Raw genomic sequence first — 22302 nt, 5'->3', positions numbered from 1 at the left:
ATGACCGCCATCTAATGGTCGAGAAACGGCAATGCAGAAATAAATCTTGCGAGTTAACATTGACGATTACCCTTCTGAAGAACTTGCATTTCTCTATTGCCTCTCTCGTTGTGAGGACAGCCCAAAGTGCTTTTCATTTAAAGTATGTTTATTAAAGTTTTACAAAATAACAAACAACCAACTCAAACACAAGAATGCAAAAATTACAAACAAAAAAAAAACCCACTTGACTTAAACACCACAACTAAAGCCTCTAACAGCTGACGGTGTCTAAATCTTTAAGAATGGAAATAAATGGTGGAACCTCTCCACCGACCCTCGAATGGTGAATTTGATTTTCTCAGTGTAAGAAGGACAACCATAGAGGCACGGGGCAGAATAGGAGACCTCAAACCACGCAGTAACCGCCTCCGGGCTATCAGTGAGGCAAAGGCGACTCCGTCTGCCTCTACCCTAGAGTGAAACGCTGGTGAATCTAAAACCCCAAATATGGCCATAGAGGACACCAAATATGGCCATAGAGGACATGGGTTCATTCCAAACAGAGTATCTCCGACATGGTGCTAAAAATGGAAGCCCAGAAGCTGCCCAATTTGGGGCAGGGCCAAAATATATATATATATGGTCAGCTGAGGCAAGCGAACAGCGTTCCCACCTGCCCTCAACGTTTGGAATAACACCCCCTATCCTTGGTCAAGTGCGTCCCGTGCAGCACCTTGAACTGAATTAGGCTCGACCGGCCACATGAGGTTGTGGAGTTGATCCTGTACAGGGCCCAGCTCACTTTCCCATCTGGTCCTCACCCCGTTGACTGGGGAGGGACCAGACAAAAGAATCAGGGGCGAAATTCTCCTACCCGCCCCGCCACATTTCTGCGCCGACCGGCCGGCGGGAGTCTCCGTAACACCGGCCGGTCAATGGGGTTTCCCATTGTGGGGCAGCCCCACGCCGTCGGGAAACCCCCGAGCGCCGGCAGAACGGAGACTCCCGCCGGCGGAGAATGACGCCCATGGTCTTATAGGTCTGTGATCGACCCCTTGCCAGGCTGGGCCAACGGTGATATCCTCTTCAGCAAAGAGGAAGGTGGAGCCAGAGGAAAGGAAGGGAAACTCGTAGGGTTGCTTCACAGCTCCAGGGATCCGGGTTCGATTCCCGGCTTGGGTCACCGTCTGTGCGGAGTCTGCACGTTCTCCCCGTGGGTTTCCTCCGGGTGCTCCAGTTTCCTCCCACAAGCCCCGAAAGACGTGCTGTCAGGTGAATTGGACATTCTGAATTCTCCCTCTGTGTCCCCGACTAGGCACTGGAGTGTGGCGACTCGGGGCTTCTCACAGTAACTTCATTGCAGCGTTAATGTAAGCCTACTTGTGACACTAAGAAAGATTATTATTATTAACTTGAAAATAACAAAAAAGGCTAGGAGTTGGGCAGCTGAAATTTGTCAGCCAGCTGTCAAAAACTAGCAAACCCCCTCCATGAACAGGTCACCAAAATGCTCAAGTCCCTTTACTTTCCACGATTTAAACGTTGGGTCCAATCCAAAGGTTACGAGAAGTGATTATTATAGACAGGGGCCAGTGAAGACAGGGAAAGGAGTTTGAAATGGTGTCGAAACTGTTTCCAGATCCTTAGAGAGGAGACCATCACTGGATTTGAGGAAAATCTAGTGGGAGAAAAGGGAACAGGCGCAATAACTACGGAAAGAAGAGTGGATGTGGTACGAGAGGGAGTTTCCATTTGGCTCCAAATAAAATCGTGATCGCTGATCCACATTTTTTGAATTTTAGTGGCTCAGTAATAAAACAATGGGCGGGATTCACTGGACGCGATTCTCCGCTCCAGCGGCTAAGTGCCACGCCGTCGTGAACGCCGTCGAGGTTCACGACGGTGCGAAACGGGCCCGATCTCGACCGATTCAGGGCGCAAAAATGGGCTAAGATCGGGGCCGCGAGAAACTCGGGGGGGCGTGTCGCGAAAGCAGCATCCTCAGTGCGTGCCGGGCATTGGCGCCGCATAAAAGCGGCGCCGCGTCATCCGCCGCGTAACTGGCGTCACCCGCGCGTGCGGGTTGGCCAGCTCCAACCCACGCATGCGCGGTTGCCGTCCTTCCCGAGGCCGCCCCGCAAGAAGATGTCGGACGGATCTTGCAGGGCGCGGAGGAAAGGAGGTCCTCCTTCAGAGAGGCCGGCCCGCCGATCGGTGGGCACCGATCACGGGCCAGCCCCCTTTTGAGTCCTACCCCGGTGAAAGAATCCTCCCACAGGCCGCCCCCCTCAGCGTTCCCGCGCTGTACCCGCCGGCAGCGACCAGGTGTGGATGGCGCCGGCAGGAAGCCGTCATTTTGGGCAGACCGCTCGGCCCATCCGGGCCGGAGAATAGCGGGTGTAGCGGAGAATCGCCATTTTGGGTGTCCCGGGCGATTCTCCGGCCTGCGCCGCGCAGAACTGAACGGGACCGTTCTCGCCGCTTGGGAGGGCGTCGGACCAGCGTCGCGGGGAGAAATGGCCACGAGGCGATTCTCCCAACCGGCGCGGGAGCGGAGAATCGCACCCACTGTCCCCCGCCGGTATCGTAATCGGCGGCCTGCGGAGAATTCCTACCGCCGCCCAAACCGGGGGGCGGTGCTGGTTTGACACCGGTTTTTGAGTCTCCGCCATCTCTGAAATGGCATCATCGTATCGCGCGCCGCAAGCCGGTGGAATGGCGTTGGCGTGTCTTCGGAAGGCCCTCTCCCGATGCTTCGCCCCCGATGGGCTGCGTTCCCGAGCGCGCGGTTGACGTGTGGTCTGAGCAGCCGAGAACCCGGCGTGGAGGCTGCGGATTGTGTCCAATGCCGACACAGTCGGCTGGGAGCCATGCCGCTGGCCGGGGGGGGGGGCTTCCGCGAGGGCTGTGGGGACTGGTGGGGGGGTGGCCAGTGGTTGCCCTGTATTTAGCAGGTGGGGTCTGCGCACGGCTGGCACCATGTTGTACGCCGTGACCGCCGCAGGTCGTCGCCATGCGCAGCCAGGGACCCGGCCATCCTCCAGACGTTTTTGGCGCGGGAGCCGGGAATTTTAGCCGGCGCTGCTGCTAAAGTTTTTTTTAAGCTGCAAGTGGACTGCCTGGGAGTGAGGTGCAGGCAGATTCAATCGTGGCTTTTAAAATGGGATTGGATAATTGATCTGAAGCGACGATATTTGCAGGGGTTGTGGGGGAAAAGGTGGGGTTTGGGACTAACCGAAGTGCTCCAGGCACAACGGGCAGATTGGCCTCCTTCTGTGCTGTAACCATTCTATGGCCGAAACCTTCCGGCTGTTCTCGGCGGCTGAATCTTCCAGTCCCGTCGTGGGTTCCCCGGCCGCGGAGACTCCGAGCACTGTAAAACCCATAAACAGCAGAGGTACCACAAGATCCCACAGCCGGCCACCTCCGCTGGATTTGAGGCGGGGGCCACCTCCGCTGCCTCAAAACACACAAGAAAATCCCGCCTGATCTAGCTCCAGCATTCTCTCTATCGATATCAATACACACATTGCCAGAGGTTGTGTCAGAAAGGACAATAAGAACACAGTGAGTTAGGTTATATGGACATTCTGAATTCTCCCTCTGTGTATCCGAACAGGTGCCGGAGAGTGGCAACTAGGGGCTTTTCACAGTAATGTCATTACAGTGGTAATGTAAGCTTACTTGTGACAATAAAGATTATTATTACATTAAGTATCTAAATATAAAGAATGAAATGCCAGAACATGAGGGACAGATGGACTACATGCTCCACTCGAAGGAATGGCGGAATTACGATTTTACATCTGTTGTGAATTACTGTTTAAACGTTGAAATGTATCAGTGCTCATTCTTGCTCAAAACAAAGAACTGTTGCACAAGGCTGGAATCACCTCTAAATCTATCACATAAGTACGAAGACTTATCTTTCTGAACCCACAAACATTAAATTAGCAAAGTGGTCACTTGTGGTGAGCAATGTTCCCGCAAATTAATCGATCCAGTGAACTGGGGATCCAGCAACACATTCTGTAACTGTTCTCAGGGCACGACTGCGGCACCTGTCATACAGGCGGTTGCCAACCCCCCTCTCAGGATTGTGCCAGAGTCTCCAGGAATTACAAATTCATTCCCTGCACATTGTTGCAAGCAATTATGGGAGGGAAAGAAAAATCACAGGAGGACACAAGTCCCAGTGAACAAATAACGGGCAGGATTCTCCGTTCCCCCAGCCGTCTGTATCTCGGCGGTGTGTTGGTGACAGGTTTCTCTACTCCCGCCGCTTGTCAATGGGATTACCCATCGAAGATACCCCACTCCGCCGGGGAACCCACGGGTATCCGAATGGCTGGAGAATTCCGGCCAATATTTCACAGGACATTTTACATTTACAAAAGTTGCACAGGGCGTCATTTCAATTCTGGCCTTGGGACACTGTCTGTGTGGAGTTTGTACTGCCCCTGTCTGCGTGGGTTTGCTACGGGTGCTCCAGTTTCCTCCCACAGTTCAAAGATTTACGGGGTAGTGGATTGGGCATGCTAAATTGCCCTTAATGTCCAGGGGTGTGAAGGTTAGGTTTTGGGGTTGCAGGGGTAGGGTGGGACATGGATCGGTGCAGACCCGAATGGTCTCCTTCTGCAACGTAGGGATTCTATGACTTAGAATTGCTGTAAACAAGAGACAGGTTGGGCCGCAGACGCACGCACGCCCACCTCTTGAGCAGCGCCTGGGAGTTGGTGACAGAGGCAGTCCGTGCTGCCAACCTCACCAGGAGTAAAACAGCTGGTGGTCCTGAGGTGTGGGGAGGGGGAGGGGGGGGGGGGGCACTGGTGAGGCCTCTGCCCGCAGGAGGGGCAGTGAAGCAGGGAGGGTTCCAAAGGCCACGGTGCAGGTGTCCTCTACGGTGGGGCAACGATACTGAGGGGTGTCCCCACTTGTAAATACTTACACCAATTCGTGCCCGCGAGACATCCGCCTAAGAGGGGCGAAGCATCATGGGGAGGGGGAGTTGTGGGGGGAGGGGGTGGTGCATGAAATGTCCAAGCAGCAAATGATATTCAAATCCGTGCAAGTGATGGTTTTCAATGGACCTGCGGAGCGCGCAAACTTCGATAACGTCGCCAGCGAGGGACTGGCGCACAAATTTTTTCCATTTCGCTCGATCACTGGCATCATGAAGAGAGAATTCAGCCCTTCCCTGCTGTGTTATCCCTCCCGTGTAAGGAATTTCCACCCCACCCCCACCAGCGTGGCATCATCTCGATGGGTTTTACGACAGGTATGGACCAACGGGGACCGGGCCTACGGTCCCGCCGGGAGAGCACCAGGCGAGTAAAGCCCCTGCCGAGGAGAGGGGGTGGGTGGGGGGTGCCGAGGGGAAAGAGAGGGTCATGCCCGGGCACTACCTTGGTTATGCCCCCTGCTCAGTCAAAGCCCACCCCGCCTCTTCCAAAATGTTTGGTGGGAGAAGTTGGCGAGGCAGCCGGGGGGGGGGGGGGGGGGGGGTGCTCTCTGCGTTTCCCACTGAAAGTACAAAATTACGTAACATCAAAAAATACAGGTTTTAAGGGGCATGATAAATAAGCGAGAAGCAGAGACGTTTAGGGAGGAAATCCCTGGACAACTGAAGACACTGTCACTAACAGCGACTCAAGAGAAAATCATAACATTAAAGATATTTATTTATTTTTACATCATTATCATTTACACATTTAGGTATTAAAACATTGATTAGAGGGTCATTATTGTCCACAATTGATACTTTAAAGTCTGCCACTTGACCAAGAGGGTTTAGTGCTAGAATGAAGAAATTGATTCATCAAGACCGATGCTTTAAAGTACATGTGACACCGCTTTGCAACCAATCACGGTCCAGCTAATCAAGATGGCATGGTGAACATTAAATGTTAATATAAAAATATAGATCACACACTGCCTTTATCTAAAAGGGAAACTTTGGCAAGTTTGTCGGTTAAGCTTTGAAAAGGCAAGTTTAAAATACTGTGCAAGGTGTCTGTTTCTCTGTCTCAAAGTTATCCCCTCTTGCCCAATGCAAGCTGACTTCACCTCTTGTGCGTCATGTCAAGACTACTAGCAACGGTCAGTAAACCTCTCCCAAACCCGACCCACACTTGAAGGCAGGTAAGTGGAGGGAAAGGCCACAGACCCAAAGCAGATTTTGTCCTTACCCAAGGTCACAGATTCCTAACCACACAGGAGCCCATTCGAACTCTCTATCAAGCAATCTAGTCGTATCGCACCCCCCCCACCTCAATCTCTCTCCGTAGCCCTTGTAAGTTCATTCCCCTCAAGTGCCCATCCAATGTCCTTTTGGGATCCCTCATCGAGTCCACTTCTACCATGTTCACAGACAGAAAGTTCCTGGTACAGAACCGAAAAATTCCTGCAGTTCCTTTTTTTTTAATAAGAGGAAGCCATTCGGTCCTTCAAGTCTGCATCAACCCTCTAGAAAATCACCCTAACTCGTTCCATCCCCCACCTTATCCTCGTAACATAACCTGCATATCCCTGGACACTAAGGGGCAATTTATCATGGCCAATCCACCTTACCTGCGCATCTTTGAACTGTGGGGGTTGGGGGGTGGAACCGGAGATCCCAGAGGAAATCCATGCAGACACGAGAGAAAGTGCAAACTCCACAAAGACATTGTTACAGCAGTGCTAACCACTGTGCATAAAATCCTTCCTCTCATCCCTCGCCCAAAACCTTAAATCCGTGTCCTTTATTCCTTGTGCCGTCAGATAATGGGAGTTACTTTTCACTGTCTAACTTGTCTAAACCTGTCATAATCTTGTACACACTTCTACCAAATCTCCCCTCAATCCCCTCTACTTTAAGGAGAGCAAGCACAGTTTCTCCTGCCTAACCTTGTCGCTAAAAGCCCCTCGTCCCTCGAACCACTCTGGTAAACGTCGTCCGCACCCTCTCAAAGACCCTCACATCTTTCCTAAAACAGCTCCGGCGCTTTGATGGCCTGGTTTCTCTATTAAAATTCTTCAAGCACAAAATCCATTTCTGCGCCGTTTTACTGAATCTGCTTTGGCGTGAGTTTTGGGATGGGCAGGTTTCAGCAGGTGTTATTGGAGAACAGTAAAAAAAAAGAGTGGGAGCAGTGGGCCACTTTGCTTTGGACCTCCCAATTCAGCAGCTCGGAGGCTGAATGAATCGTCTGTACCGACCCTCCCACTCAAGTTCAGCGAGCCGGCCCCCCCTGGAAAGCGGTGGAATTTGAGACTTCCTTGCACAGTACCACACACCAGTCTACAATTATTTTTCTACAAAAAACATCCTTTGATAATTCAGTCATGAGGAGTCCATTCACAGAATACCTTTGAAGGGGCTTTTTGTTAATAATCGGTCTTTGAAATACGGTTTTGACAAGTTTCTCCTGAAGTATGCAGGAGCATCCTTCTTGTTTGAGGACAAGTCACTGAGCTTACAATTGTGCAGGTTCAAAATGGGGGGAGGGAGCGGGCTCGCAACCCCTTCCTACTCTCCTGCTCAGTCGTATAAATCTTATTCGTCAGCCTCTCCACGTCTAATTTGTAAAAAATAGTTTCTTCAGACAAATTCACGAACTTGGCATTTCACAATTAAAAAGATATTTACCAATGTTCCGTACAATCAGCAACTTGATAAAATGTAACTGCATCAAGGGCTGGTTTAGCACAGTGGGCTAAACTGCAGGCTTGTAAAGCAGAACAAGGCCGGTGGTGCGGGTTCAATTCGGCCTCCCCGAACAGGGGCCGGAAAGTGGCGACTAGGGGCTTTTCACAGTAACTTCGTTGAAACCTATTTGTGACTACAAGCGAGTATTATTATTAATACCCTTAGCCCATTTTTTAAAATCTGGAAATTTACAGACTGCAAACTAGTCATTGTGTAAAAATAGTACAACCTTTTCCCCCATCCTGGCGTGTTACCAAGGTTACATTCTTCATTGTGGAACCATAATCATTTGCAGTTTTGTTTCAAAGACACACCAAACTCTTCTATTCATTTAAGGTCCTGGGTTGCAGACAAAGCTGGGCCACATCTTCCTCTGCTGTCTGGCCATCGTCCTTCAGCCAGTGAAGTCCAGAATGCTCCTGGCTTGATTGTGCTTCATTTTTCACATTTAAAAGACAGCTCCTGCACTGCAGCCTGTCCAGGAACGGGTTACATACTGGAAGTCACTGCAAACTTGTATGGGAAAGAATTCTAGTTAAGCTTCCGAAAAACAGGCAACTGTCTTTCTCAAACAACAATCAATTGTTGGAAAAAAGTTTTTTTTTCGAAACAAAGGCTTAGCTGTGGGCTCTTAGAGGCAAGGAATTCCCAGCTCAATTCTCTTCCCTCATCCATCCAACACCTCCAATTCTCTCTTCCACCCTTCCAAGCTTTTAGCGCCTGCTATCCAAGTTCTTGCTCATCGCTAATCACGCACGCGCACGTTAATTGGAGAAGATGGATGCTCAAAATTAATGAGTTGGAGCTGTAGAACGGTAATGTTAGTCTGATACCCAGAAATGTTGCGGAGCACCGGGGTAGCCCAGGTAGAAGAGGAAGTCTAGAAGTGAGACTGGTTCTGTGGGAGCAAATCTAAACCTACTCCATGTTCAGTGTCAAGCCAGATGTCAGAATCCCAAGCCAATGGGGTTTGAGCATCATAGTGAATACAGCACCACAGTTAATGGTGGGTTGGAGTTCATGGTTCACAGTGGATACGAGTCCACAGCAAAAAACTTACCACCGTCAATCAATCAATCACTGACAGAACCAGTGAGCAAGAGGTCACCGGTATGCTTTTCAGGGTGTGGGGTTAAGGTACCTTTTTCGGACAGAGTACAATCATCTCACTAGGCATCCAGTCCATATTACACCTGACCTGGGAGTACTCAAATGGTCAGGATTGTCGACAAATCAGAACCAAATTACAACCAATAATAGGAGGAAATAAAACATTCAACATTTTCAATGCAGGCACAAAATATTTGCACCAATTTGCAACACCGATGTGCAAAAAACAGGAACAAAACTTAGCCAGGCTAATTGGTAGGGTTGCCAACCCTTCAGGGTTGGCCTGGAGTCTCGAGGAATTGAAGATCTCTCTTGACCAGATATGAAAATATTGAAAACAGGACAGGGATAAAAAGGCTGTTTGGCTGAGGGTCGAGCATGGTGCCATTGGGGAATGAGTGTTTTTGCTTTCCAGTTGGGGTAGGAAGGCTATATGTCATCAGCATGGTTGCGTTAACCGACCAATGGCTAGAACATGAGGGCCGTCATGTGATGAATCCCCCACCCCCACCCAGGAACACATTTAACCACAGTTGGCAATCCTACTAATTGGGCTTGGGGTGAATTTTCCAGCCTGAAGCTGGACAAGGGTCTTGGGGGAAGATGGAACTCAGATCAAGTTCTGACCTTTGCCCACAGCACAAACTTAATTGAAGGCCCCAATATTACAAAAAATTACAAACTCATTCTGGAAATCATGAAATAGAGAAAAGGGTTGACATTTTGAGACAGCCCAGGCTCAATGCGGCCGACTTTGTGTGTGAGATATTTGCGGTCCGTCTGATCAAAAATCAGACGAGATGGCAATGCTGGGAAACAATAAAGCCCGGGGTCGGCTCAAATCGCAGGAAAAGGATTCACCGTCACGACCAAGTCTCCAATTGATCAATTTTCAGCAACCAACTTATCGAACTACAGGCAGGAATGATTATGGTCACAGCAGCCAAGAAGGCTTTGAAAACACCGGCTTGGCAAGACAGGAATTGCCCATTACAATCATAGACTGATTTAGAACACATTACTCAAAAAAAAGCCCAAATGAATTCCAGACACAATGTAACGTCAAAGTGGCAGTGTTCACAGAGTATATCTGCTCAGTTGAAATGAGTTTCCTCCATTTCCTAACCTGTTTACACTTAGGGCCCCTTCCAACTTCCCATATGTTAGTGAAAGCTCACGTCTACTACAAAACAGGTTATACCTGTGGATCATGTCCATTGCTTTGTGAGTCTTGCATCTCTTGGGTGCCACTGAATTCTTAACATCCAACTCAAAATCATCCCCCACCCCCGACAGCTCCAGAATTCAGCCGCAAAGCTAACGCTGAGAAAAGCAGAAAGTTGGCCCAGTCCTTTCAACGTTATTAGACAACGGTGCCTCTTCTCCAGGAGGTTGGTTCTTGAAGGAGTCTGCAAGACTGGTGAAGAACAGACCCATTATTCATGAATGGACATCCATTGGCTGACGTGAAGGGAAAGAAAATGTTTTTTCAAAAAGCCTTGTTTTTGAGGTCAAAGGTGTTCGGGGCTGTTAATGCTGAGAGGCCATCGCCAGACTTAAAACGGGAACTGTGTGTTGCGTTGGTGTGAATTGAACCACAGTCTGGCCCAAACGAACAGTTGAACCTTAATGCAGGCAGGCTTACTGGTCCAATTTCCCTCATAAACCGAATGGTTTCAATTTAAGGGCAGAGTGGTTCTCTAAATCTGGCTCACAGTGTATTTTACAGCAGTTAGTACCTAACACGATGAGTATAACATCTGTAGCCTGCTCTTGTGTCCACCCCCTCACCCCGACTCAATGTTTGAATGCCCCATGACCCCTGCATTTCCCCACCCATCGTCAGTAGAGTTCTGTTCATTTGCAGCTTTGCACTGACGCTGAATGTTTTTGTTTCCAAGCCAAGAACGTAGGTTAGATAATAATAAAGGCGGCGCACACTGTAGCAAGTTATCACAGACGGGTCACCAACTGGGGTGCAAGAAGGAAACGTTGTAGAGCTTCGCCCATTCAGCAAACACATCTTTCTCGGTGATGAAACGATGGTGATTCCCCTTCTTGGCTCGCTCGTTCCCCACAAAGGTCTTGCACTCATCGGGGCCTTTCGGTTCATAATAATGGTAAGGCACGTGCTTGGGCGCAGCTACCCTGCTTGCAAAAAACAAAAAGTTTGTTTTTCCAATGAGAACACACAAAAAAAAAGAGATCATTTAAAGTTGCTGCGCCCTCGACCCCACCGCGTGTTTGTACAAAAGTTGCAAACACCAATATCGCTTTCGTACTCCTCCCCACTTTTTCTCCAATTTCGAGATCCCATTCCGTAAGCCGGAGCACCTTCTTCCAAGTGGCCATGCATGGGGCCGGTGGGAGTGCGTTGGTTAGTGACCGCGTCGTAGGAGGTTTTGTACCCAAAACCCCCCCCCCACCCCCTGACCCAACCGTACCTCCCTACCACCTACCACTCAGCCACCCTACCATCCCTGCCAACCAACACAGCGAGCACCCACCTCCTATCCACCCTACCCACGTTGTCAACCTTCTCACCCTCATTCACTAACACACTGGAAAACGATTTAAGCGTCCCAACGTTTTCCACTGTGTTTGTGAATGAAGACTTGCCAAATTACATTTATTGTGTGTAAGATTTGGATCTATGTTTCTATGAGCAGTATTTTTCAGATGGCGGGTTGTCCCCGCCCCATCACCCAAAGAGTCGGGTTGTCGGCTTCCCCGCGACCATTTCATGTTCGTCAGGGCTCAGGGCGAGGACTTCCACCCACACCGGGGGAGGAAGCCCCACCTTAGAGAGCTGCCAGCCAATTGGATGGCTGGAAGCTCGGTCTTCCTTGCAGTGAGTGGTGGCCACTGCTGGGATTTACAAGCCATCTCCAAACAAGAGGATAATGGAGGCCGGGCTGAAGATCTGTCCGGGATTATCAGTGGGACCTGGCTGGCAAGCAAGCCTCAGCGAGGGGAGTGAAGAACAGGCTGGACGTACGCCCGCTCTTACTTCTTGTGGTATGACCATAACTGTAAGAACTGCAAGGGTTAATGAAATGTCTAGAGTAGCCACTAGAGGGAGCCAAAGCTACAAGTATATAAGGCATTGATGCTAAGCCTTGGGGGAAGAGAGTAGTGCAGGAGTTAGCGAGAGACAAACAGAAGTATAGATAGGGTGAGTAAGAGCAGATCATATTAGAACAGTATATAGACTAGTCGTAGATGGGTGTAGTTTATATGTTAATAATCAACTGTGTATTATTTAGGAGTACATGTCAAATCCAGATTAGTAGTGTAAATACATTTACAGCTTTGTTCAAGTTCAACCTATTTTGTGGTCTTTGTGAACACTACGCCAACCATCCTGAATTTAGTAACACAAAGAACACCACACTTCTTATGTTATTATTCCCATCAGCCACTGGTCTATTGCTGCGAAGAAAAGCACTTACCTGCAGTGATTGGGAGGGGCCATTCCATACACCTGGACGTGGTCACAGAGTTCAATGGCTATCACCATCGTGAACCAGCCCGTGCTCAGCCAGGAATGAGACTTCTTTCTTCATAGCCAAAGGGTGAGCAAAAGAAAATCCTGTTAATAATAACATCCAGGAAAGAGAATTTACCTCATAGACACAAGCCATTCAGCCCAAGGGCCGATGACAGCGTCTGTGGCCCACACGAGGGCTTTCTTAAAAATGTATTCGGTCAAGGGAGGTAGGCGTCACTGCCTTGTTTATCCATTCCCAATTGTGCTCGAGAAGGTGAGCTGCCGTCTTGAACCGCTGCAGTCCTTGTGGCGTAGGTACACCCACAGTGCTGTTAGGAAGGAAGTTCCTGGATTTTGACCCAGCGACAGTGAGGGAACGGCCGATATATTTCCAAGTCAGGATGGTACCTGCCCCTGAGGGGAATTTGCAAGGGTGATCTTAGTCGTGCCAACGTCATTAGACAAGCAAACAGAGCTAACGCTCTGGGGACATTGGTTCAAACCCCACCACATCAGCTGATGGAATTTGAATTCAATGAATACTTTTGTGAATATAAAGCCAATCTCAGTAATGGTGACCATGGCGACTGTCGTCAATTGTGTCAAAACCCCATCTGGTTCACGAATGTCCTTCAGAGAAGGAAATCTGCTGTCCTTTACAAATGTGAGGCAATGCATTTTGGAAGGTCTGATACAGGTAAGGAATATACAGTGAATGGTAGAACCCTCAAGAGTATTGACAGTCAGAGAGATCGAGGTGTACAGATCCACAGGTCACTGAAAGGGGCAACACAGGTGGAGAAGGTAGTCAAGAAGGCATACAGCATGCTTGCGTTCATTGGCCGGGGCATTGAGTATAAGAATTGGCAAGTCATGTTGCAGCTGTATAGAAACTTAGTTAGGCCACACTTGGAGTATAATGTTCAATTCTGGTCGCCACACTACCAGAAGGATGTGGAGGCTTTAGAGAGGGTGCAGAAGAGATTTACCAGGATGTTGCCTGGTATGGAGGGCATTAGCTATGAGGATAGGTTGAATAAACTCAGTTTGTTCTCACTGGAACGACGGAGGTTGAGGGGCAACCTGATAGAGGTCTACAAAATTATGAGGGGCATAGACAGAGTGGATAGTCAGAGGCTTTTTCCCAGGGTCGAGGGGTCAATTACTAGGGGGCATAGGTTTAAGGTGCGAGGGGCAAGGTTTAGAGGCGATGTACGAGGCAAGTTTCTTTACACAGAGGGTAGTGGGTGCCTGGAACCCGCTGCCGGAGGAGGTGGTGGAAGCAGGGATGATAGTGATGTTTAAGGGGCATCTTGATAAATACATGAATAGGATGGGAATAGAGGGATACGGACCCAGGAAGTGTAGAAGATTTTAGTTTAGACGGGCAGCATGGTCGGCGCAGGGTTGGAGGGTCGAAGGGCCTGTTCCGGGGCTGTACTTTTCTTTGTTCTTTGTTCTTACCCAGTCTGGCCTATATATGACTCCAGATCCAGTGCAATGTTGTTGACTCTTATCTGCCACTCTGGAATGGCTGAGAAAGCCTCTCAGTTCAGGGTTAATTATGGATGGGCAAACTGCTGGCCTTGCAAGTGACACCCGTATCTCATGAAAGAATAAAGAGTTCCGGGTGCGGCGATGACTAGCTAAGTCGCACGTTTCGGCACATCCCGTTTCAACGGACTTTTGGGCTCTTATCGGGAGCCCCAATGGAAATTTTCAAAGGCTAAACCCAGTGTGAGGCGACATAGGAAGGAGTCCCCCCGGGTGTGGATGGAAAGAAGTGATAGTAGTGGCCAGATTGTGGAGGATCCTCTGGAGCAGTGGCAGAGAAGGGAAGGGAGAAGCAAGATGGCGGCTGAGGGAGCCCAGTTGGTATGGGGCCTGGAACAGCAGGAGTTCCTCCGGCGCTGTGTGGAGGAGCTCAAGAAGGAGGTGCTGGCGCCGATGCTGCAGGCGATTGAGGGGCTGAAGGAGACGCAAAAGACCCAAGAGATGGAGCTCCGCGGAGTGAAGGCAAAGGCTGCCGAAAATGAGGACGAGATACAGGGCTTGGTGGTGAAGACGGAGACGCACGAGGCGCTACACAAGAGGTGTATGGAGAGATTGGAAGCCCTGGAAAATAGCTCGAGGAGGAAGAACTTAAGGATTTTGGGTCTTCCCGAAGGGGCAGAGGGAGCGGACGTTGGGGCGTACGTGAGCGTGATGCTCCATACCTTAATGGGAGCTGAGGCCCCGACGGGCACCCTGGAAGTGGAGGGAGCGTGTCGAGTCCTCGTGAGAAGACCAAAGGCAGGGGAAATACCGCGAGCAATAGTGGTGAGATTCCACCGCTACAAGGACAGGCAGATGGTCCTGAGATGGGCTAAGACGACACGGAGCAGCACATGGGAGAACGCGGTGATCCGCGTCTACCAAGATTGGAGTGCGGAGGTGGCGAGAAGGAGGGTGAGTTTCAATCGGGCCAAGGTGGTGCTCCACAGGAAGAAAGTGAAATTCGAATGTTGCAGCCGGCAAGACTGTGGGTTACACACCAGGGCAAACACCACTACTTCGAGGCGGCAGAGGAGGTGTGGACATGCATTCAAGAGGAGAAATTGATTTGGGAAAGGATGTTTGGAATGAAGTAGCGAGGTGGTGGCAAGAAATTGTAAATCAGTTGGGGGAATTTTTTTCCCCTCGAAGGGGGGGGACACGAAGAAATGTGGGCGCCGGTGGGGAAGGGGATGGGGAAGGAGAGAGGGAGCTGCGCCAATAGGGGCGGGGCCGAGAGGGAAGCGCGGGCTCTGTTCCCGCGATATGGAAATTGTGGCGGGAAAAGGGGGCGTGGGAACGAGGGGGCCTCACACGCAGGTAGGCTAAGGATAAACGGGGGAAGCCGAGGTCAGCCAGAGTTTGCTGACTCCGGGAAGCAATATGGGGGGTGCAATCAAGCTAGAGCGGGATCTAGCGGGGGAGGGGGGGGATTAACTGGGTTGCTGCTGCTAAGGGGGAGCTGTTAGGGGATGGGATGGTCGGGACGGGAGGGTGCTGTCTGGGGGACAAGCGTGGGAACCCGGTGAGGAGCTGGTTTAAAAAAGGGGATGGCTAGTCGACGAGGGGGGGGTAAAGAGCCCCCCAACCCGGTTGATCACGTGGAACGTGAGAGGGTTGAATGGGCCGATTAAGAGGGCAAGGGTATTTGCGCACCTAAAGAAGCTAAAGGCAGACGTGGTCATGCTTCAGGAGACGCACCTGAAACTGGCGGATCAGGTCAGATTAAGAAAAGGATGGGTGGGACAGGTATTCCACTCGGGCTTGGATGCAAAAAATAGAGGGGTGGCAATACTGGTGGGGAAACGGGTATCGTTTGCAGCGAAGACCATAGTGGCGGACAGTGGGGGTAGATTCGTGATGGTGAGTGGCAGATTGCAAGGTGAGGTGGTGGTGCTGGTGAACGTATATGCCCCAAACTGGGATGATGCAAACTTTATGAAGCGTATGTTGGGGCACATCCCGGACCTGGAGATGGGAAAGTTGGTAATGGGGGGGGGACTTCAACACGGTGCTGGACCCAGGGCTGGACCGGTCCAGATCTAGGACCGGGAGGAGGCCGGCAGCGGCCAAGGTGCTTAAGGGCTTTATGGAGCAGATGGGAGGAGTGGATCCCTGGATATTTACTAGACCGAGGAGTAAAGAGTTTTCCTTCTTCTCCCACGTCCATAGAGTGTACTCCCGGATAGATTTCTTTGTCCTGGGAAGGGCGCTGATCCCGAAGGTGGCAGGAGCGGAGTACTCGGCTATAGCCATTTCAGATCATGCCCCACATTGGGTAGATCTGGAAGTAGGTGAGGAAAAGGAGCAACGTCCACTCTGGAGATTAGATATGGGACTGTTGGCGGACGAGGGGCTATGTGGAAGGGTGAGGGGATGTATTGAAAGATACCTAGAGGTCAATGATGATGGAGAGGTCCAGGTGGGAGTAGTCTGGGAGGCGCTGAAGGCGGTGGTGAGAGGGGAGCTGATTTCCATAAGGGCCCATAAGGGGAAACAAGAGGGTAAAGAAAGGGAGAGACTGATTGGGGAGATTCTGAGGGTGGATAGGCAATATGCGGAGGTTCCGGACGAAGGGCTACACAGGGAAAGATGGAGACTACACACGGACTTTGACTTGTTGACCACAGGTAAGGCGGAGATGCAGTGGAGGAAGGCACAGGGAGTACAGTATGAATACGGAGAGAAGGCGAGCCGACTGCTGGCCCAACAACTTAGGAAAAGGGGGGCGGCGAGAGAGATCGGAGGAGTTAGAGACGAGGAGGGAAGGATGGAACAGAGAGCGGAGAGGGTGAACGGGGTATTTAAGGTATTCTACAAGAGACTGTATAAGGCCCAACCCCCGGAAGGGAAAGAGGGAATGATGCATTTCCTAGACCAGTTGGAGTTCCCGAAGGTTGAGGAGCAGGCGAGGACAGGACTGGGAGCGCAGATTGAGGTAGAGGAGGTGGTAAAAGGAATCGAGAACATGCAGGCAGGGAAGGCCCCGGGGCCAGATGGGTTCCCGGTGGAATTCTATAGGAAATATGTGGACCTGCTGGCCCCACTCCTGATGAGAAACTTCAATGAGGCTAGGGAAAGGGGGACACTACCCCCGACGATGTCGGAGGCGACGATATCGCTGATCCTGAAAAGAGACAAAGACCCGCTGCAGTGCGGGTCATACAGGCCCATCTCCCTCCTGAACGTAGATGCCAAGTTATTGGCCAAAGTGATGGCGACAAGGATAGAGGACTGTGTCCCTGGGGTGGTGCATGGTGACCAAACAGGATTTGTTAAAGGGAGGCAATTGAATACCAATATACGGAAGTTGTTGGGGGTGATGATGATGCTCTCACCGGAGGGGGAGGCGGAGATAGTGGTGGCTATGGATGCAGAGAAGGCATTTGATAGAGCGGAGTGGGACTACTTGTGGGAGGTACTGAAGAGATTTGGATTTGGAGAGGGGTTCATTAGATGGGTTCGGCTCCTCTACGGGGCCCCGGTGGCAAGTGTGATTACGAACAGGCAACGATCCGACTACATCCAACTATATAGGGGCACAAGACAGGGGTGCCCCCTGTCCCCGTTACTGTTTGCGTTGGCAATTGAGCCATTGGCCATAGCGCTGAGGGGCTCTAGGAAGTGGAGAGGGGTACTTAGAGGAGGAGAAGAACATCGGGTGTCATTATACGCGGATGATCTGCTGTTATATGTCGCGGACCCAGTGGAAGGGATGCCTGAGATAATGCAGACACTCAGGGAGTTTGGAGAGTTTTCGGGATACAAACTGAATATGGGGAAGAGTGAACTGTTTGTGATGCACCCCGGGGAACAGGGCAGGGGAATAGACGAGCTGCCGCTGAGGAGGGTAACAAGAGATTTCCGGTATTTAGGGATCCAGGTGGCCAGGGACTGGGGAACCTTGCATAAGCTTAACTTGACACGACTGGTAGTGCAGATGGAGGAGGACTTTAAGAGGTGGGATATGGTGCCCCTGTCATTGGCGGGCAGGGTGCAGGCGGTTAAAATGGTGGTCCTCCCGAGGTTTCTTTTTGTGTTTCAGTGCCTCCCCAAACTGATTACAAAGACCTTTTTTAAGAAGGTGGACAGGAGCATCATGAGCTTTGTGTGGGCCGGAAAGACCCCAACGGTAAAGAGGAGGTTCCTGCAGCGCAGCAGAGATAGAGGGGGATTGGCACAGCCGAGTCTGAGTGATTATTATTGGGCCGCTAACGTGTCTATGATATGTAAGTCGATGAGGGAAGAAGAAGGAGCGGCGTGGAAAAGGCTGGAGATGGCGTCCTGTAGGGGAACTAGCTTAAAAGCACTGGCAACGGCGCCGCTGCCGTTCTCCCCGAAAAGGTACACCACAAACCCAGTGGTGGTGGCGACTCTGAAGATTTGGGGGCAGTGGAGACCACATAGGGGAGTGATGGGGGCCTCAGTGTGGTCCCCGATAAGGAACAACCACACGTTCTTCCCGGGAAGGATAGACAGGGGATTTCAATCTTGGCATCTAGCAAGAATTGCGCAACTGAAGGACTTGTTCTTGGACGGGACGTTCGCGAGTCTGGGAGCACTGACAGAAAAATACGGGTTGCCACCTGGGAATGCATTTCGTTAAAAGCAAGTGAGGGCATTTGTGAGGCAACAGATGAGGAAATTTCCGCAGCTCCCGGCACAAGGGATCCAGGACAGAGTGATCTCGGGGGCATGGGTGGGTGACGGTAAGGTGTCCGATATATACAGGGAAATGAGAGACGAGGGGGAGACGATGATAGAGGAACTGAAAGGAAAATGGGAGGAGGAGCTGGGGGAAGAGATTGAGGAAGGGCTGTGGGCAGATGCCCTAAGTAGGGTAAATTCCTCGTCCTCGTGTGCCAGGCTCAGCCTGATCCAATTCAAGGTACTACACAGGGCACATATGACGGGAGCAAGATTGAGCAGGTTTTTTGGGGTGGAGGATAGGTGCGGGAGGTGCGCGGGAAGCCCTGCGAACCACACCCACATGTTCTGGTCATGTCCGGTATTGCATGGGTTCTGGGTGGGTGTGGCAAAAGTGATTTCAAAGGTGGTGGAGGTCCAGGTCGAACCAAACTGGGGGTTGGCTATATTCGGGGTTGCAGATGAGCCGGGAGTGCAGGAGGCGAGAGAGGCCGATGTTTTGGCCTTTGCGTCCCTAGTAGCCCGGCGCAGGATTCTACTTATGTGGAAAGAAGCTAAACCCCCGGGCGTGGAGGCCTGGATCAACGACATGGCAGGGTTCATAAAACTGGAGCGGATAAAGTACGCACTAAGAGGTTCGGCTCAGGGGTTCACCAGGCGGTGGCAACCGTTCCTCGACTATCTCGCAGAGCGATAAGGGAAAATAGGAAAGACAACAGCAGCAACCCGGGGGGGAGGGTGCATTCTGGTCTTTGGTTTTTTTTTTGTGTGTTGTTACATATTTGTTGATCATAGTTATCTTCTCAATGTTACTATTTCTTTTCGTTTTTTTTATTTGTGTTGGCATTTGCCGTTAGTTAATATATTATTTTAAAAACGATCAATGTATATATTGTTACAAAGTTGTAAAAATGGAAAATTCTTGGTTGATCGAAAAACTTTAATAAAATATATATATTTTTTTTTTAAATGAAAGAATAAAGATGAAAATGGTCATGTTCCCATGCGCCTGCTGCCCTCGTCCTTCTCGGTGGTTGAGGTCGCGGGTTTGGAAGATGCTGCTGAAGGAGTCTTGATGAGTTGCTGCAGTGCATCTTATAGATGGTACACGCGGCTGCCACTGCGCATCGTTGGTGGAGGCAGCGGATGTTTATTGTGGAGCAATCGAGCGGGGCTGCTTTGTCCTGGATGGTGTCGAGCTTCTCGAGTGTTGTTGGAGCTGCACTCGCCCAGACAAGTGGAGAGTATTCCATCAAACTTCTGGCTTGTGCCTAGGGGCTTTTCACAGTAACTTCATTGAAGCCTACTTGTGACAATAAGCAATTATTATTATTATTATGATTATTGTAGATGGTGGCCAGGCTTTGAAGAGTCAGGATTCCCAGCCTCTGGCCTGCTCTTGAAGTCAGAGTATTTATATGACTGGTCCAGTTCAGCTCAGGCCAATAACTCCCAGGGTGTTGATGTTAAATAAATCTATGGAATGCCATGATAGATTACTGCCAATAATCACCCCAAATCATAGCTATCAAAGAACTAAACATCTCCCAAAAGGAAGCTTGAAGTCCGATAAGTGGTTCAAATCCCACCTCCACCTCCAGCCATATACGATTTAATTTAAGAGATCGTACCTAGTCGTCCGTAAGACATTTGACAAAGTTCAACACAAAAGGCCCTACGTTAAGCTCAAAAGCTGTAGAGATTCAGGGTACATCTGGGGTTCAAACAAGAAAATAACTGATGAAAACATGACCATGGCTACCTGTTAACAGAGTTACGTTGGGTAAAAGGAGCCCTAAATGGAGAGCCCCGGGGATTAGTCCTGAGACAGCTATTGTTTCCAGTTTGGCTGCACATCGTGATGCCAGTATTCCCAACCGGAATGGAGATGATGGGGGGAAATTCCCGTCAACCAAACTTGTAAATCGCTAGTGTCGATTTTACTCAGGGCAGGCTGTCAGGGGCTGGAGGGCCTACTCCTGCACCTTGTCGGAATGATCGCCACCTCCAGTTCATTGACTGAGGCACTAGTGTCAATGTTCATTGCACTCCAACTTACGTCAATGATTTGGATTCAGATACTCAACGCAAAAAAACAAAATCTGCAGATGACAGAAAATTAAGGAGACACTGTGCTGCTGAAGGGTGCTCCTCAGAAATGATAAAATGAATTGGACAAAACATGCGAGTGGGCTGAGGAAAGGGAGCTAAAATGGACAAGTGTAAAGTGAGGCACCTGTGAAGAAAAATGGCGTGTACACCGCGAATGGTGTTGAAATATCCAAGACCAAGAAAGGCTTGCATTTTTATAGCCCCTTCATGACCCCGGGATGCGCCAGAGCACTTTACAGCCAATGAAATGGCTTTGAAGTGCAGTCAGGGATAGACATTGGCCGGCTCTTCTTCAAAGCTAGAGCCATGGGGTCTTTTACACCCACCTGAGGGGGCAGATGGAGCCGCAGTTAAACTTCGCATCGAAGGATGACTCCTCCGAAAGCGCAGTATTCCCCTCAGCGCTGCATTGGAGTGCCAACCTGGACATTTACGCTCAAGTCTCTGGGACTGGACTCAAGAGGTGAGAGGTCCATCGACTCGACCACTTCTGGCACAACAGGAAGGATGAATAGAAAGCAATTGGGGTGGGGTAAGCGCAAGTTGCTGGGTGAAAGCAGGCACTACAGATAGGATGAAATGGGAAGCATTACGTTGGGATGAGGGGATAGGTGAAAGGAAAGGTAATCAAGCAATCCTGATCACAATCTAGGGACCCCTGTTGCGAAGGGATAATGTGCAGACGTTGATTGGCACAAGCTGTAAGGCAGCCATTGTTGAGGTGTAAAAATGGCCAGGTGGTCTATAAAACCCCACAAGGAACATTGGGGAGAACATTGTTGGGAGAAGAAAGTGGGGGGAAATGGTAGGAGCTATAATACACGAGCCAAATATCCCTTTTCGACAAATAAGCATCATCAATACTGTACCGGTCTCTCCCAGTCTCTCTCTGAAATAAATCGTCAAACTGCTGCATCCTCTTCGGGGCAATGACAAACGCAGTCATGCTTGAGAACGCCAAGCCTGCTTGGTGAATCAACCTGTACACGTTCCCCCGGCTGTTCTTCAGCATTTTCTGTGGGGGCCCCCAGAAGAACCACATTCAGCAGCCGTCGCACATTCAATGACAGCTGCCTGCCTTTGATGGACTCCGTGTAATCCTCCTGCAGCAGCTTCAGTAGGCACGCCTCCAACCTCAATGCCAACACTTTCGCCAATATCTTAGCATCCACGTTCAGCAGAGAAATGGGCCTGTACCATCCAAATTCTATTGGATCCTTCGCCTTTTTAAGTAATAGTGAGATGGTTGCCTGTTTCATCGTCTCCGGCAATACTCCCCGAACCATCGCCATCCTCAAACATTTCTGCCATCAGCGGTGCCAACTTACCCTTGAATGTCGACGTCTTCGCCAATGCCTTTTTCATCGGGGCAAGGGTCTCATCTACCCATTCGTGAAGCGAGGACATCATCGCTGTCCGATGCCTGTCGAAATGTTTTGAAAACAGACGCTCAAACTCCCCAGCCGTCACTTTGGCCACTTTTTTCCCCACTGTGATGGGTGCGGCCCCACCCACCGAGCTCTCTCCCGCCATTTTCTCTCCCGCTGGGCTCCTCATCACTTTTGACGGTGGGCTTTCGCTCACTCCCCTTTTCCCTGGCTTCTGTTTTCCGGTTTTTGACATCCTTGAAATGCCTCAGAACTTCCCACAAAAAACCTTTCCCCCAAAACTGGGTATAAAAGGACCTAAAAAAAGACAACTTTGGCAGGAGCCACCAAACATGTGACCTCCACCTACA

The 22302-nt window shown here is 50.3% G+C and overlaps 1 protein-coding gene across 1 annotated transcript in view; it reads right to left on the bottom strand.

The window, feature by feature from the left end:
* Positions 1-5645: 5645 nt before the first annotated feature.
* Positions 5646-22302, bottom strand: part of LOC140398863 (alpha-N-acetylgalactosaminide alpha-2,6-sialyltransferase 6-like) — a 56349-nt gene continuing 39692 nt past the window's right edge. The window contains exons 5-7 of the mRNA XM_072487805.1: positions 21434-21603; positions 12235-12342; positions 5646-10930 (exon numbers count right to left, since the gene is read on the bottom strand). Coding sequence (XP_072343906.1) covers positions 10747-10930; positions 12235-12342; positions 21434-21603 — 462 coding nt within the window. The 3' untranslated portion in view covers positions 5646-10746. The remainder of the gene's footprint in view (positions 10931-12234; positions 12343-21433; positions 21604-22302) is intronic.

Source organism: Scyliorhinus torazame, chromosome 22, assembly GCF_047496885.1.
Source record: "Scyliorhinus torazame isolate Kashiwa2021f chromosome 22, sScyTor2.1, whole genome shotgun sequence".
NCBI lineage: Eukaryota > Metazoa > Chordata > Chondrichthyes > Carcharhiniformes > Scyliorhinidae > Scyliorhinus > Scyliorhinus torazame.
Note: the sequence above shows the minus strand (reverse complement) of the source record. Positions and strands in the feature narration are given on the sequence as shown.